This window comes from Agaricus bisporus (assembly GCF_000300575.1).
Source record: "Agaricus bisporus var. bisporus H97 unplaced genomic scaffold AGABI2scaffold_3, whole genome shotgun sequence".
Lineage (NCBI taxonomy): Eukaryota > Fungi > Basidiomycota > Agaricomycetes > Agaricales > Agaricaceae > Agaricus > Agaricus bisporus.
In genome coordinates this window covers 912,781-930,077 of record NW_006267366.1, presented here as the reverse complement: position 1 = coordinate 930,077, position 17,297 = coordinate 912,781, and the positions used below count along the sequence as shown (strand labels likewise).

Below are 17,297 nucleotides of genomic sequence, written 5' to 3'. Positions count from 1 at the left end.
CACACAACTTATGCAAACTTATGAAAAAATTGCCTTATGCTTGCCTTATAAAGACCAACTTAAGGCACATAAGTCTCCAAAATAGCATAAGTTCATAATTTTTCATAAGCCAGACAAGAAGTTTACACATAAGTCACACATTAGTTCATAAGTCTATCAAGAATTCATAAGTTGGATACAAAGAAAGCATAAGCACAGGACATTTCATAAGTCAGACCAAAGGTTAAATCACAAGTCAGACAAAATTTCATAAGTTTGTTATGAATTCATAAGGCTACTGACAAGTCAAACAGTATCTCATAAGTGAAACATAGGCTCATAAGTCAGATAACAAGGCAAGAATCATAGTATTATAAGAACATTATGCTGTATGTCTTGTTCTACTACTCTTAAAATTCCGGAAAAATCATGACAAATCTTAGAATATTAAAAAAACATAAGTCTATATGTATGTTTTTTGTCGAAAACATACCCATTATGGAGATATCAAGATTCCATCATGGGGTGGGGGGGTCATTGTCAACTACAGATAGACTCGTCGTAGAGCCTGCTCTACTAACCGGAAAATTCTGGAAAAATCATGACAAATCATAGAATATTAAAAGAACATAAGGGTATATGTATGTCTGTGTCGGAAAACATACCAGTTATGGAGATACAGAAAAACATGACAAGAATGTCATGTTTTATACTGGTTCCTGCGCCGATTTTCACGTTTTAAGAGTGCAAGTATACATATGTATTCAAGGTCCAGGAATTTGGATCTGGTTTTTGATTTATTATCCGATCAATATTTGAGGAGCCACAGCGCAATCTTGTGTTTATCATATGTTAAATGTGCCATATCTCAATAGGCTTTCATCTGACAAAAGATCTAAGACCATATTCGTACTCCCCGACCTCGAAACTATAGGAATACACTTTTAGGTCATTGAAATCCATGCAGGAATGACCCGAAAATATCTCCTACCTATGATTTGAGGAACTTTGACTCGAAAATCCCAAGTCCAGCAGTCACATGATGTCATGTGACATGTTGAACTTCTGTTTCGAGCACAACGTTGATTCTTCTTCATCACCACCATCATTCCTCCCCTCCCCCTCCCCTCCCTCCCCCTTTCTTGCCCTCCAGGCCTGTAATTTAGTAAGTAACATCCTTATCACCTTCCACCTCCAGCATCTGGGAAGGCGCCCACCAAACTCCTTCCTGTTCCAAGTTCCAAGCGCGCGCCTCCCCCTAAAGATGCCGCTCCAGTTTCGTTCCACGCTCCTTTGGCACCTCGCAAGAGACGCCAAGGCAAGCACACTGCGCATGGCGCTTCGTGCCGTGCTATTATCCTGACACTGCCTGCCGACTCTCCGGTTACTGCGGCTTCTTTCACTCCCGAGGTTATTGATAGCCTCAACCAGCTTCTCAAGAAAGATGTCAAGTCTGACGTTGTTCTCACACACGCCTCGGTCGAAGGCAACAGCATATGTATTACCGCCTCCCGTGTCCCCTCCCCTGCTGAAATTTCCTTCGTGCTCAAACACGTTCAGCGCATTTTCCCGAGTCCGAACATTCCCATCGGACATTCCCCCATCACTTCGACATCTTACCTGAAGATCGTCGACATTCCCCATGTGCCCGCCTCTTCTAAGGAGTGGGCACTCAAACAACACGAGGCGTTCACTAACGCTCTCAACAAGTCTCCGGTTGGCGCTTCGCCAGCCAAACTCATCAAACACAAGCCGCGCTTCATGCGCGCCTCGCCTCACTCTGACTCATGCTGGGCATGGGTTGATATCCACGACACAGTGGCGGGCTCTAACGCCCGTCTCTACATCTCCAAGTTTGTGTCCATCGGCGGCACGAACTGTCAAATCAAGGGCGCTCGCCCCCACTCCGGCTCCGTCCACTGTGCTCACTGCCAGCGCTGGGGCCATCACTCTGACCAGTGTCGTGCCAAGTGCGCACGCTGTTCCCTCTGCTCTGGTCCTCATTCTGAGGCCAATCACTTCAAGTGTGTCGACGCTAAACGCGTCGACGTGCGCCAATGCGCAAATTGTACCGCAGCTAAACGCCCAGCGGACAAGCGCTCTCATTCCTCGACAGATGCTAAGGTGTGCCCGTTTTGGAAAAATAGGTTCGATCGTGCTTGGCTTAAACACCAGTTCCCTGCGCGGTCGACTTAATGGTGGACAGATATCCGTTGCCGGGTTGGGTCAGTGATTCTGATGGAGATATGGGAAGGTTGCATAGCGGTTTAGGAGGGAGAACGGTAGTGGTGAGGACAAAATTTTCTGAGGATCTAAAGTTACTTCGAGTATGCCTCAATTTTTCATTTTCATATTTGATATGTTTGATTCCACAAAAGGGACTGCGAGTGCTCTAGTGTTCCGGTATTATGTAGGATGTATTGCCTGACTGCTTGGTTTTATCCTGGGGCCTCTTACGTTTGTATCAATGTTTCGATTTGTTTTTGTTTTGTTTCTTTTCTCTTTCTCGATAGCGCTTGACCTCGTCGCGCTGGATACGGTTTCATAGATAGAATACTGTAGTTTTGGGCCTCTGTAAACTGGCGAGTGTAGTAAGCCGCGGGAACGTGTCGTGACACCCGACGTACGAGTAGTATTGAAATATACTTACGTTGATTACACAAAAAAAAAAAAAAAAAAATGAGGGTCCAAAATGGTCGCTTATTTAAAATTGTTGTCCACTTTTATCTTAACTTAGTACCGTCTAAACAGGGGTTCATGTTGATAAGAGAGTCGTTATACAAAGCGTTGGAGGTAGAACTCCCTGAAGGGGACAGTGACCTTCCCAATGCTCCGCAGTCTGTAGCCCATTTGATTTTGAAAGGGTTCGATTATTATACTAGTCAGTATAACAAACACCCGGAGGATATCCTTACGGGTACTCAAGTAATTGAAGCTATGGGATCTGTAGATCAATTCCGTGGCTTGGAATGTGTCAGAAGGCCAGCTGTTGTCAGATCTCGAGGATCAAGGGACATGGCGGTCGCGTTTGTAGACGTTTGGGATTCGAAGACTGGGTCGCGTACAAAGGACTTAGTCAATAAAGTATATCATATTCGAGGAAAGCTTATCAAAGTAGAGTATGCTTGTCAGAGAGAATTTGTCCCACAGTGCCAGAAATGCTGGAAGTGGAACCATGGTAAATCCCGGTGTCGCCTCAACCACCAGTTGTGCGCCCGATGTGGTCAACCTCACATGACCAAGAACCACACTGTCTTCGCTACATGTTGAGCAGCAAGGAAGAAGGAGGATTGGACAGGAGAGTGCAAGCACGAGATAAAGTGCATCAATTGCAAAGGCAATCACACCGCCGACTCCACCAAGTGCATGTATAAGCGGCACCAGAACAATATTTTGTGGCACGATCAAAGGTGCGCCACGGATATGGCTATCAAAAGGGAGAAGCGCGACAACAGGCGCCGAAGAATCCACCAAGCACGTCAACTTGAAGACGAGCAAATTATCGCAATCCCCTCTTCCTCTGAATGAATTGTACAACAGAAAGAGACATTAATACTATTAGCGGACCTAAACAATCTGCACCACGGTCATTACGATACTTAACTATTTTATCATTCAATGCGCGCAAGAATTGGGAAACCACCTCTATCGTGCTGGACAAGTGTGCTGGATATGTGGACATCATTATGTTCCAAGAACTGGGGTGGAAAGGAGTGAGGAGAAAACCATCTACCAAAGACAAGGAGGGTGACGTGGCGTACGGCCCACCTTTACACAGCTCGTGCCGTCCGTTTACAGAGGCCTTTGACAACAAAGATGAATCCAGAGCAGCAAGGCAGGTGCTCACATACATCAACAGACGACTGGACGTTTTCAAGCCACAACTCCGGTCTGACATCCTTAAGCATCGCGACACATCACTAGTCACGTTGCACATTCCTCAACCTTGTAGGGGCATTCCTAACGAGTTCAACATCCTCAATGTCTACAATGATGGGGAAACACATGCAGCAGTGCATGAACTTAGACGGATCACGGAATCTTTGCCACGGATGTCGTTGTGTGCAGGAGACTTCAACATCCAAGATAGAACATGGGATGAAGGAGCGGTCAATCAAATCAGACCCTCTTCTTCCTTCATGTGACTCCAAGAATTGTTCACAGACTTGGAAATACAATATGTGCACCCCGTTAACAGAGGAACTCTTATGAGGATACCTGACGATGCTGACTCGCGAGCGTCCGTCATAGATCTTGTCGCAGCATCAGCGGCCTTGATCAACCAGGAAGGATTCCATTACAAAATCAAAGTGGATGACAGAGAGAGGTGGGGGTCGGATCACCGACCTCTTCAAATAGAAGTACCAATCTCAGAGAGTGAGCCAGAGATGAGGTGCAAGAGAAAGATAGAAGTGTGGTCTGAGGAAGAGGATGACTACGTGGCACAGATATGCGGGGACTTAAGCAGAATGATGGAGAATACTTCTGAATCAGCGGAAAATTTGGAAGCAATTATGGGAAGAGTGTCTGATACGTTCGAAAGAGCGTGGGAAGCATATTCTGAGGAGAGAAAACCAAGCCGCCATGGGAAGAAGTGGTGGAATGAGGAATGCAAAAGGGTTTATCAGGAAATGGGGGAGAATGGAGGACCTAGGAATAGAGAAATGCATAACAAGATAAGGAAGACTTTGCGTGTAGCGAGGCGCCAATACTTTGATAAACAGATTCATAGTATGGCAAGTGATAGGAAGAGACCATGGGACTTGATGCCGTGGACTAGAGAGAGGAAGTTGCCGGCGGTGGAGGCAATCCTAGACAGTGAGGGAAACTCGTGCAACAATGAAGAAAAGTTGTTCGAAACCCTTCACAACACGTACAATGCGGCGGACAATAGAGAGGTGGACATGAGCAGCATGTATAGAGAGTTAGAAGAGTTTGAGGAGAGGGAATGGGTGAAGTTCTCTGTTCAAGAATTTCACGACGCGCTCAAGAATTGTGCCAAGAACACGGCACCTGGGCCAGACCACGTCTCTTGGAGATTGTGGAAGCGGTTTGCGACAGATGACACAGTCTGCCAATTCGTAACAAAGGTAGCCAACTCTTGCTTTGACACAGGATACTGGCCTCAACATTTCAAGCAGTCCATTTCGGTGATCATTCCAAAACCGGGCAAACCGTCATATGACAAGGCTAAATCTTTCAGGCCTATTGTTTTGCTTAATACGATGGGGAAACTTATCGAGAAAATGATTGCGTGGAGGCTTCAATTTGAGAGTATTGAAGCTGGTGTTAGAACCTTGCCAGAATGTCACGGCGTCACACTGTCACATCTGTCACATATTTTATTACATAATAATTTCCCTCTGCTGCTACAGTTCGACAGAGGCTAAACTATCGGCATACTGCTAAAATGGCGCAAGCTACAGACTTACCAATTGAACTCATAGATCTTATCTTATCTTTCCTACCTCCAAACCATGCGGAGCAGGTACAATGGCGGAGAAGGGCAGCGGCTATAGGAAGAGAAGAGAGGCCGGTAGGATGGAACCTATCGGATCATCGGTGCAGGCGGTGTGGGAGAGTATGCCTAGCGATGTGGGACTATGAGGAACAGAAGGCGTGGGTAATACAGAGATGGGGATACTGGGGACCACGACACTGGGCGATAGCCGGATTCTTCGTACTATGCCCATGTGATGCGATGTTGGGGAATTACTTCGGTAGGTATTGGTTTGTGTGAGCGGATTACTCGTTTAGGAGTTGTTTATACTTGTGGACACTTTTATGGTTTGTTTGGTACTGTTGATGTTTTTATGATCAATCTATTTTCGATTACTTGCTTCTTACTCCACTCTTCCTTTCTCATGTCAAATGTATAATTAGTTTATTTTCTCATACGTACTTCTTTTCACCTGCCAGTATATAAATAAGTTACCTAGGGTAGTTGGTCTGTGCGCCATAGTCTAGGTATATAAAGTAGGTAGAAACTTGTAGAAAACTCCGTCGAGTTCTCTTAGGTTCACGCCTAATATAACTTTTGTCACTACACTCTTTAGTTCTTGAGTTTAGGTGTGACCTGTGACATCACAGTCACAGTTGCCCTAACAGCTGGCGTCATCCATCCTTGTCAAACGGGGGGTATTCTCCAGAGATCGGTTGAGGATGCGGGAGTCGCACTGACACATCATGTCCATACGGCGTGGGCAAAGAAGAAGGTAACTTCAGTTTTAGCTTTCGATGTAGCTCAATTCTTTCCTTCTCTAAATCATAACGTTCTTTCAAAAATTTTCAAACATTTTGGATTTTCGGCTAGTGTAGTTTCTTTTTTCTCGAATTATCTAGTAGGAAGAAAGACTCAATATTCCATAGACAATATCACTTCTCCATTATTTGACAGTAACACAACCTCTATATTTAAATAAGACACATGTACTTATGTAAACATTATGCAAACATTACCGTAAATTTGATTTTCATAATACATGTGTACTATGTAAAACATATACAAAAAATATATTCAATAAGGTTGATTTTATACATTTTGTTTGCATAAAGTTTAGATATGTTTTACATAATGCACATATATTATGTAAATTCTATTTACGGTAATGTTTGCATAATGTTTTGATAATACATATGTATTATTCAAATATTGAGGTTGTGTAATGTAGGGGTTGGACAAGGTAGCGCATTATCGCCTATACTCTCTGCTCTGTATATAGCGCCGTGTTTTCATTTACTGGACAAATGGGTCAAAGACGAGGAGGACCGTATTCATTTTCCTTTAATTTCTTTTCTCTCTTTTGTAGACGATGGACTTCTTGTTGCTACGGGGATTGTAGAATGGACACTCACGACACTCTAAAAGAGGCATATGCCCAAATGACTTCCATTTTCAAGGACTTCGGTCTGGTTATGGAACACACAAAGACGGAATTATTCAATTTTGCGGACTCCGCCCATAACAAAAATTTGCCAAACCCCAGCATCAATCTGGGTGTGGCCCCCTTCACCCGAGAATCTCCATGCGTCCCCAAAGATGTGTGGAGATATCTCGGAATCATGTTTGACCGCAATCTGACTTTCCGCGATCATGTCAAATTCTATTCTACCAAGTCGGTTTCTGCAGTTTGTTGCATGAAATCGCTTGGAAATTCTAACCAAGGATTGATGCCAAAACAAAAGCGCCTCCTCTACATTTCGTGCATCCAACCAATAGCGACATTCAGATTACGCTGTTGGTACAAACCGGGATCAAGAGCATTCAAAACTAACATCAAGATGCTCCGTCTCACACACAATCAAGGCGCGCGCTGGATTACATCAGGAAAAGGTAAAGTGACTTAAATTTGACTTATGCAAACTTATAAAAATCATAAGTCAGTATAAGTCATTTTTGCATAAGGCATGTCACCGTCTGAGGTTCTGACTTATGCAATACTTAAGTAAATCATAAGTACATAAGTCACAATATGGTCATAAGATTCAAGATTATCATAAGTCATGAGGATTTATCTTAAGTTGCATAAGTAAATACTTAAGACAGTAAGAAGATGTAAGAGAGTATAAGCTCAATCATAAGGAACAAAGAATTATATTCATATAGTAAATACAATACATCATGTATAATACAGGCTTCTTAAAGAGGAAATAGACCCTGAAAAAAGTGGACAAGAGGGATATGACAGCAGCCAGGGGAGTAGAAATGGAAAATGGGGGGAAAATGATGAGAAATGTGATTCTAAAAGTAACAAATGAGTATGAGAAGATGAAGAGTCAAAAAGCACTCACCAAAGACTAGAGATCCCCCCAAAACTCATCCACATATCATCCTCACATCTCCTCTCAAAACCCTCCCAAAATAGCCCCAAAAAAGCGTCCAAAATAGGCAAAAAAAGCGTCCTAAATCAGCTTAGAATTGGCTGGGAGAGAGCTAGGGAAGGGAAGGGAAGTTACTCACTTGAATATAAGCCTAGGATAGCAACGAGGAGGGAAGGGGAGGGAGGGGAGGGGAGGAATGATGGTGGTGATGAGGAAGGATCAACGTTGTGCTCGAAACAGAAGTTCAACATGTCACATGATGTCACATGACTGCTGAACTTGGGATTTTCGAGTCAAAGTTCCTCAAATCATAGGTAGGAGATATTTTTGGGTCATTTCTGCATGGATCTTAATGATCTAAAAGTGTATTCCTATAGTTTCGAGGTAGGGGAGTTTGAATATCTAATTATATTCTTTGTTAGATGAAAGCCCATTGAGATATGGCACATTTAACATATGATAAACACAAGATTGCGCTGTAGCTCGTCAAATATTGATTGGATAATAAATCAAAAACCAGATTCAAATTCCTGGACCTTGAAAGCATATACTTACACTCTTCAATCATCAGAATCGGCACAGTAACCAGTAGAAAACATGGCATTCTTGTTATGTTATTCTGTATCTCCATAACTGGTATGTTTTCCGACACAGACATACATATACCCTTATGTTCTTTTAATATTCTATGATTTGTCATGATTTTTCCAGAATTTTCCGGTTAGTAGAGCAGGCTCTACGACGAGTCTATCTGTAGTTGACAATGACCCCCCCACCCCATGATGGAATCTTGATATCTCCATAATGGGTATGTTTTCGACAAAAAACATACATATAGACTTATGTTTTTTTAATATTCTAAGATTTGTCATGATTTTTCCGGAATTTTAAGAGTAGTAGAACAAGACATACAGCATAATGTTCTTACAGTATAATACTATGATTCTTGCCTTGTTATCTGACTTATGAGCCTATGTTTCACTTATGAGATACTGTTTGACTTGTCAGTAGCCTTATGAATTCATAACAAACTTATGAAATTTTGTCTGACTTGTGATTTAACCTTTGGTCTGACTTATGAAATGTCCTGTGCTTATGCTTTCTTTGTATCCTACTTATGAAATTATGATAAACTTATGAACTAATGTGTGACTTATGTGTAAACTTCTTGTCTGGCTTATGAAAAATTATGAACTTATGCTATTTTGGAGACTTATGTGCCTTAAGTTAGTCTTTATAAGGCAAGCATAAGGCAACTTTTTCATAAGTTTGCATAAGTTGTGCAACTTTTTGCTGATGTGGTCTGTCCTCTGTTAGTGAGATGGATCAATCATTATGACTTGGACGGTATCACTACTATACGTGGACTTATTCTGTTCCTCCAAGATAATCCCCAAGCGTTCAGTTCATCAGTAAAAAGTTTTGTCACTTGAAGCTACTTGAAGCTACTTGAGACCATCTTGAAAAAACTTCAAGTACTCATCAAGTAGACTTTTTTCTCAAGTGCCTCAAGTCAGGGTCTAATCTTGAGAGCTACTTGACGTCAGGTTTTCAAGTCCCTCAAGTAGTCTCAAGTGGTGATATCAACTAGAGTACTCAAGTATCTCAAGTTTGTCCAAGTATGTTCAAGACAGGTAATATTTAATATTATAATATGGCCAAGTATACATCAAGTTTCATCAAGTGACTCAAGAGCTCTTCAAGTATGTATCAAGTTCATCAAGTAAACTCAAGAGTTCTTCAAGTATACATCAAGTCTCATCAAGTGAACTCAAGAGCTCTTCAAGTATGTATCAAGTTCATCAAGTAAACTCAAGAGTTCTTCAAGTGACTCAAGAACTCTTCAAGTATGTATCAAGTTTCATCAAGTATCAACATGTCACATGACATCATGTGACCGCTGGACTTAGGATTTTCGAGTCAAAGTTCCTCAAATCATAGGTAGGAGATATTTTCGGGTCATTTCTGCATGGATTTTAATGATCTAAAAGTGTATTCCTATAGTTTCGAGGTAGGGGAGTTTGAATATCTAATTATATTCTTTGTTGGATGAAAGCCTATTGAGATATGGCACATTTAACATATGATAAACCCAAAATTGCGCTATAGCTCCTCAAGTATTGATCAGATAATAAATATAAAACCTGATTCGAATTCCTGGACCTTGAGAACATATATTTACACTCTTAAAACATTAAAATCGGCACAGGAGCCAGTATTAAACATGACATTCTTGTTATGTTTGTCTATATCTCCATAACTGGTATGTTTTCCGACGAAAACATACATATAGACTTATGTTCTTTTAATACTTTATGATTTGTCGTGATTTTTCCAGAATTTTAAAGCTGGTAAGACAATCTCTAGAACAGATATAATCATAATTAATCTTCATATCAACTTGAGTCTGACTTGAGCTTACTTGAGTGACAACTTGAGGCTCACTTGAGGCTCACTTGAGGCTTACTTGAGGCTTACTTGAAGAAACTTGAAACTTACTTGAAGTATACTTGAGGGTTACTTGAAAAAACTTGAAATTTACTTGAGGCTTACTTGAGTGACAACTTGAGATTATACTTGATGAAATTTGAAATGTACTTGCTTATACTTGAGAAAACTTGAAAATTGACAGTTTATTTCAAGCATAAATCATTTTTTCAAGAAGCTTTTCAAGTAAAATGTCTTGAATTCTTACTTGAGACATTACTTGATGATCTTGAAACTTTTTTCAAGTTGCTCTCAAGTGCTATTTTTCTCAAGTTGCTCAAGTAGAATAACTTTTTACTGATGTAGCGGAGATGGCCATGGATAGTGTCTTGAGTGGCACATAAGAATCCGAAACGTCGGAAAGTCACCCATTCTTCCCTTACCCCCAAGATGCCACCACGGAAACCGACCCAAAAGCAGGATCTGACAGACAAACAGTTGGAGGCCCAGATGAAGGCTATGAGTAAGATCATGGTGGAGAGGCGGAAAGTGAAGGAGAGGGCAGAGATGGCCGAGCTGGTCGACGAGACTGATCAAGAAGTCGAGATCATGGAGGAATCGGCGACGGAAGGGAAGGGGAAGTCGAAGGAAAAGAAGCAGAAACGAGTCGCAGACGAAGAGCTGCTTCCGGTGCACCTTATAATGAGTCATGTCGAGATTCCAACGTTGAAGACCCCACAGGTGACCGCCATAATGCACAGCGAACGATGCAAGCGGTGTTTGACGAAAAATCTGGCATGCATATCGAGGATGCCAGGACTTGGATGTGAGGCTTGCAAGTTAGCCAAGGTCGGTTGTGATCATTCGTCGCAGGGTCCCGCAATGAACAAGATCCGGGCCAAGCCCAAAGTCCCTCCGCCTCCTCCTACTTCGACTCCTGTCCCGGGAAACGCTATAATTGCCCCCATCCAGATTCCACCGACTCCTACGGCCTTTGTTCGGGAGGTACCGACGCCTTCCGATCCATCCCCAATCACACCTGCCCAACCGGTCGCATTTGTTCGGCCGCCGACACACGAGCGCTCGCTCAGTAGTCCGATCGGAAAAAAGGTGGAGGTCGTTCAGAAATTGTTGGACGACGTTACTGAGGCAATGCGCGAGTTCACGATGGAAACCAGATCGTCGAGGATGGCGACGGAGAGGTTGATGGATGTGGCGGGTCAGTTGACGCAGGAGTTGACGACGGCATGCGGTAGGATTGACGCAAACACAAGGGCACATTGGAGGTCCGAGGATGCGCAGAAGAAGACGGAGGTGGAGTTGACGGGTTGCGGAAGGAGATCACGTCGCTTCGGATGATGATGAAGGAGAATTGCCGGGCAGCGGGGAATGAAGACGACGAGATGGATGTTGAGCCGGAGTATGAGGTGCTGGAATTCGAGGAAGGGAGTAGCTTGTCCCGTCAGCATGGGTAGGTGGCCGGCCTCCTCGTCGTATACTTTGCAGGACCTTCAATGGTCAACTTCAATGCTCAATATATGTTTTGTTGTTTTCACTTGAGTGCAACCGTTCGGAACCCTAAGAACGAAGAATCAAAGATAAAAGGTAGAAGAAATAATATACCAGAAATAGAGAGGATGAACTAGACTTGAAGGAATAGAAGATTAGAATATTGATTAAGAACGGAAAGAGGACCGAGCTTAGCGGGATAAGCGGCATGGAAGTCGCCAACCAGTTCCGTTGCATGCTCGAGTTCTGTAGCAGGTAGCCAGGAGAATTCTTCATCGGTATCCTCATACCCTAACCATATTACCTTGTACAGCAGTTTGCAAGCGCGTCGACGATTGATCTTGGAGTCTACTACCCGAGCAATCTCATACTCGGTTTTGCCTTCGATATCAACGGGAGCTGGAGGTGGTTGATTGCGGTTTGGAATAGTATTGGTAGTTGCGGGTTCCAGCATGGAAACGTGGAATGCCGGATGAATAGCACGCATCAAGGGTGGAAGACAAAGAGTGAATGAATGCGAACCCGCTTGGGCAATAATCTCGTAGGGGCTGAGATACTTCTCCAATAGCTTCTTCGAAACACGAGTCGTCTTGAAGAACTTCGCTTTGACGAACACCCAATCACCTATCTTGAAATCCGGAGCCGGTAAGCGATGAGCGTCGGCTGAAACCTGATAGCGTTGTTGAGCCAGAGCCATTTCGGATTTAAGAGTAGAGTGTAGGTTGTCAAGGTTGATTGCGAATTCTCGAGCTCGTGAAGAAGTGAGATCCCGTTCCGGATAGACAGCTATAGAGGGATGATAACCTTTATTTGCAAAGAAGGGAGAGATACCGGTAGTAGCGCTAGGTGCGTTGTTGAATGCGAATTCCGCCAACGGTAAGAGTTCCGACCAGTTGTCCTGCTGGTAGTTGCAGTAGATGCAAAGGTATTGTTCCAGAGTCTGGTTTGTTCGTTCCGTCTGACCGTCACCTTCTGGATGGTAACCCGAAGTGAAGTGAAGGGTCATATCAAGTGCTTGGCCTAGAGAATGGAAGAAATTTGAGACAAACTCGGAACCGCCATCTGAAGTGACATGGGAAGGAACACCGTGCTTGGAAAAGACATGGATAACGAAGAGTTGCGCTAACTGAGTGGAAGTGATGGTATCGTGTGTCGGAATAAAGATTGCTTGCTTAGTGAGTCAATCAACAATAACAAGGATAGCGTCGTAGCCGGATGAAGCGGGAAGTTTCTCGATGAAGTCCATAGATATGGAATGCCAGGGGCGATCCGGAATGGGAAGCTGTTTGAGGGTGCTGTAGGGTCGATGTCGTTGAGGTTTGGATTGCATACAGGTGACGCAACTTTGCAGAAGTGTTTGACGAAGTCTCGGATAGCGGGCCAGGTGTAGTTTCTCCGGATAATCTCCAAAGTCTTGTTTTGGCCGAAATGACCAGCGTGTTAGAACCTTGCCAGAATGTCACGGCGTCACGCTGTCACATCTGTCACATATTTTATTACATAATAATTTCCCTCTGCTGCTACAGTTCGACGGAGGCTAAACTATTGGCATACTGCTAAAATGGCGCAAGCTACAGACTTACCAATTGAACTTATTGATTTAATCTTATCTTTCTTGCCTCCGAACCATGCGGAGCAAGTACAATGGAGAAGGGCGGCGGCGGCTATAGGAAGAGAGGCAAGACCGGTAGGTTGGAACCTATCGGATCATTGGTGCAGACGGTGTGGGAGGGTATGCTTAGCAATGTGGGACTATGAGGAGCAGAAGGCATGGGTGATACAGAGATGGGGATACTGGGGGCCGCGACACTGGGCAATAGCCGGATTCTTTGTGCTATGTCCATGTGATGTGATGTTAGGTAACTACTTCGGGACGTATTGGTTTGTGTGAGCAGATTACCGGTTTAGGAGTTGTTTGTACTTGTGGACACTTTTATGGTTTGTTTGGTGCTGTTGACATTTTTATGATCAATTTACTTTTGTTTACTTACTTCTTACTCCACTCTTCTTTTCTCATGTCAAATGTATAATTAGTCTACTTTCTCATACGTACTTCTTTTCACATGTCAGTATATAAATAAGTTACCTAGGGTAGTTGGTCTGTGCGCCGTAGTCTAGGTATATAAAGTAGGTAGAAACTTGTAGAAGACTCCGTCGAGTTCTCTTAGGTTCACGCCTAATAAACTTTTGTCACTTTCCTCTATAGTTCTTAAGTTCAGGTGTGACCTGTGACATCTCAGTCACAGTCGCCCTAACAGTAGAACTCGACCACTCCGGGGATCGCACAGCACGGTGCCCTCCCCATCTTTTACTCTCTATTCGCTCTCTACTCTCTGCGCGCCATCGCGGCCGCCACACACATAGCCGGTCCCTAGGCTTAAGGGGTGTCTGCGCATAAACACAACGTGCGCTGTGGACATCAGTGGTTTGACACAGACCATTGATAAGACGAGACCTACCATACTGTGTGGTGTTATTTTTATCCTTGTACTACCCCATTTGTAACTTCCCGTATAAACCTTGTGCTGCACTTGCATTGTCAAGTGGTACACGCAGAGGAGTGACATTGCCACATTAAGTGCGTGTCTAGATTAGCGTGAAGATCCGTCTTCGTACATAGCTTTATCTAGGACAGTAGTCGTTCCCTTCGCCAGTGCGGCATTTCTTGAATAAACTTTTTTCCTTTTTGTATACGCATCCAAGTGAAGCAGGCTATTGGCTTCATTGGATTGGTGGATACGCACCAGGTGACAGGAAAAGACCTCCCTCACCTCCCTCAAAATTTCTCACCGAACACCGCCCGGAACATTCCGAGTACCTTCCTCTGAAAGCGAGGAAGAAGAAGAACACGCCTCGGAAATCCAGTCCGAGGAATCAGAACCAGAACAACGAGAACCTTCCATATCCCCCCTACCCCTATATCAACCACCTCCCCCCGAATACCACGAGCCAAACATGTCTACCGCCCAACAAATTATGGACCAAGTGTCCGCCCAAGCCGCTCTCATCGCTCAACTGCAGCAGCAGCTCGCTACGCTGCAGAACAACCCGGTTCAAGGGCCACCGGGACCGCAGGGTCCACCTGGGGACGACGGAGAAACTCCCGTTGTCCAAGTAGTACCGCCACAAATCGATGTGGCAAAACCAAAAATATTCTCAGGAGATGGGAAGGAGCTGAGTGGCTTCATAACGGCTTGCAAGATTTATTTAAGTTTGAAGATGGTAGGCAGATTACAAGCGGATCAAATCGTATGGGTACTATCATATGTACAAGGAGGAGCAGCGGAGTCTTGGAAGGAGAACATCATGGAAATGATTGAAAACGGCGAACAAGAAGCTCCAGCCGTCACGGAAGAGCTTTTTGATAGTCTTCGGAACAATTTCGGAGATGCAGACGAGGAGAGTACGGCAGTAGGAAAGTTGAGGTTAATCGAACAAGGAAGCAAGAGCGCGGAGGAGCATGTACAGGAATTCAAGAGGATTGCACGAGATAGCGGATACGAGGGACGAGCCCTCATCGAAGAATTCAAAAGAAGTTTGTCAGGAAGAATTAGGAAGGCGTTGATGGAGTCAGAGAATCCACCAACCACCATTAGGAGTTGGTACGACAGGAGTATGAAATTAGATAGGCAGTGGAGACAGGCAAAGGCGGAGGAAGACTATTATCGGCGGGGGCAAGCTAAGCCCCAACTACGAACCCACACCCCCAACAACACTTTCGTGAGGCCACAGCCTCAACGTCGAGATCCCAACGCAATGGATGTCGACACCGCTGCAGGACCCAGTCGAGGTCCTATCAAGTGTTACAAGTGTGGAAAGTTGGGCCATATGGCGAAGAATTGCTGGAGCAAGGCTCCGGCTCGAGATGTGCGAACGTTAGATGTGGACGAGCAGCGGGACTATTGGAAGAGGATGTTCGAGGAGGAACAGAAGAATTTAAAAGAGTAAAGGAAGCAAAGTCTCCTCGTTTGACTTCCTACAACAAATTTGATGTACTATGTAACGAAATCAATGTTTTGGACACTGTACAAGAGGAGAGTTTCCTTGTAAGGACAATACGACCTTTAAGGGAAATTAAGCTGAATGTGGGGGTAGAAAAATTGGACACACATGATGGAATAGGAGTACAGGCGTTGTTGGATAGTGGAGCGACGGGAATGTTCATGGATAAGGTGTTTGCAGAGGAAGAAGGGTTCAAGCTGGAACCTTTAGAAAGACCAATCCCGGTCAAGAATGTTGATGGGACAATCAACGCATCTGGAGCAGTGACACACCGAGTTGCTGCAAACGTGTACTACAAAGGGCATAAAGAAAGAGTACACTTCGAAATATGCGGCCTAGGAAAGAATAAGGTCATATTAGGAATGCCTTGGTTGCAGATGCATAATCCGGAAATCGATTGGGAGAAAGGAGAGGTAAAGATGACCAGGTGCCCAGACGGGTGTGGGTACAAAGACAAAGGAAAAACCAAAGAAAAACAGGAAGAAATACGAAGGGTAGAAGAACCAAGGAAAACAACTAGGCAGTTGATGAAGGAAGCACGAGAGGAAGAGAAAAGGGAAAAACCTGACATGTCGCACAAACAATATACAGGTTGGAAATTAGTTTCCTTCCCGAAGAAATCAAGTTGGGGAACAGTATTACAGTATAGATGCGAGGAGTGTGGAATTCAAACGTCGGAACATTTGCTGAGCAAACACAAATGCCCAGCAAAAGAGGAAATCGCCTTAGACGAGTTTGGCATGCCATACGAAGGAAGTGATGATGAGGAAGAAGGGCCAACTATGGCCAAGATAGAAGCATACAAAGAAGAGCAGGAAGAAATCCGAGATGAGGAAGAAAGATACGAGCGAGTAAACAAAGCGATAGGGAGATTCAACACTCCCAAAAACATCATCGAGGGGATCACATTAGGAGTCAAAGCGGCATTCACCAGGGAATTGGCACGTAATAGACGTGCTAATAGTGGAGCTGAGGGATTGGCGCAACAATCCAAAGAGAAAGCTGAGGGGTGGGCGCAATCACCCGGTGACGTGGCTGACCGATTAAATGGGGAAAAGGCAGAACGTCTAGAAGAAGATAACAGCAAGACAGCCACCGCGGGACAAGCGGGGGCTGGACAGGTACATCCTAAACGAATAAGCGCCCAAAGGAAAAATAGGAGTAGAGAAGAAGAAGGACAACTAGAGATGTGGGTAAGAGGAATGACAGAAGAGATGCCGGAAGAAGAAGAAATTCGAAGCATAGACTCAGTAGAGCAAGTAGTACCAAGACGGTTCCACAAGTTCCTTAAAGTATTCAAACAAAAGGAATCAGAGAGAATGCCTACTAGGAAACCATGGGATCATGCTATCGAATTAAAGGAGGATTTTCAAACCCAAGAAAGGAAAAAATATACCCCTTGTCGCCAAACGAAAGAGAAGAAGTTCCAAGCATTTCATCAAGGACCAACTCCGAAAGGGATATATTAGGCCTTTGAAATCTTCCCCTAACCTCACCGGTATTTTTTTGTGCCGAAAAAGGATGGAAGAAGCGGATGGTACAGGACTATCGATTTTACG

At 44.0% G+C, this 17,297-nt stretch overlaps 4 protein-coding genes across 4 annotated transcripts; all 4 read left to right on the top strand.

Annotated features, from left to right (window-relative positions):
• Positions 1-1,584: 1,584 nt before the first annotated feature.
• On the top strand, positions 1,585-2,175 carry AGABI2DRAFT_65420 (hypothetical protein; the record flags this gene model as incomplete). The annotated part of the gene is made up of 1 exon (XM_006459099.1): positions 1,585-2,175. A coding segment is annotated over one exon (591 nt), but the record flags the coding sequence as incomplete, so codon positions are not given.
• Positions 2,176-2,736: 561 nt separating this feature from the next.
• On the top strand, positions 2,737-5,369 carry AGABI2DRAFT_116116 (hypothetical protein; the record flags this gene model as incomplete). The annotated part of the gene is made up of 3 exons (XM_006459098.1): positions 2,737-3,157; positions 3,520-4,120; positions 4,178-5,369. 3 exons carry the CDS (start codon positions 2,737-2,739, stop codon positions 5,367-5,369), a joined length of 2,214 nt encoding a protein of 737 aa, XP_006459161.1.
• Positions 5,370-10,677: 5,308 nt separating this feature from the next.
• Positions 10,678-11,702, top strand: AGABI2DRAFT_116115 (hypothetical protein; the record flags this gene model as incomplete). Its single annotated transcript, XM_006459097.1, has 2 exons — positions 10,678-11,439; positions 11,502-11,702. 2 exons carry the CDS (start codon positions 10,678-10,680, stop codon positions 11,700-11,702), a joined length of 963 nt encoding a protein of 320 aa, XP_006459160.1.
• Positions 11,703-14,904: 3,202 nt separating this feature from the next.
• Positions 14,905-15,375, top strand: AGABI2DRAFT_59601 (hypothetical protein; the record flags this gene model as incomplete). The annotated part of the gene is made up of 1 exon (XM_006459096.1): positions 14,905-15,375. A coding segment is annotated over one exon (471 nt), but the record flags the coding sequence as incomplete, so codon positions are not given.
• Between the last annotated feature and the right edge of the window lie 1,922 nt (positions 15,376-17,297).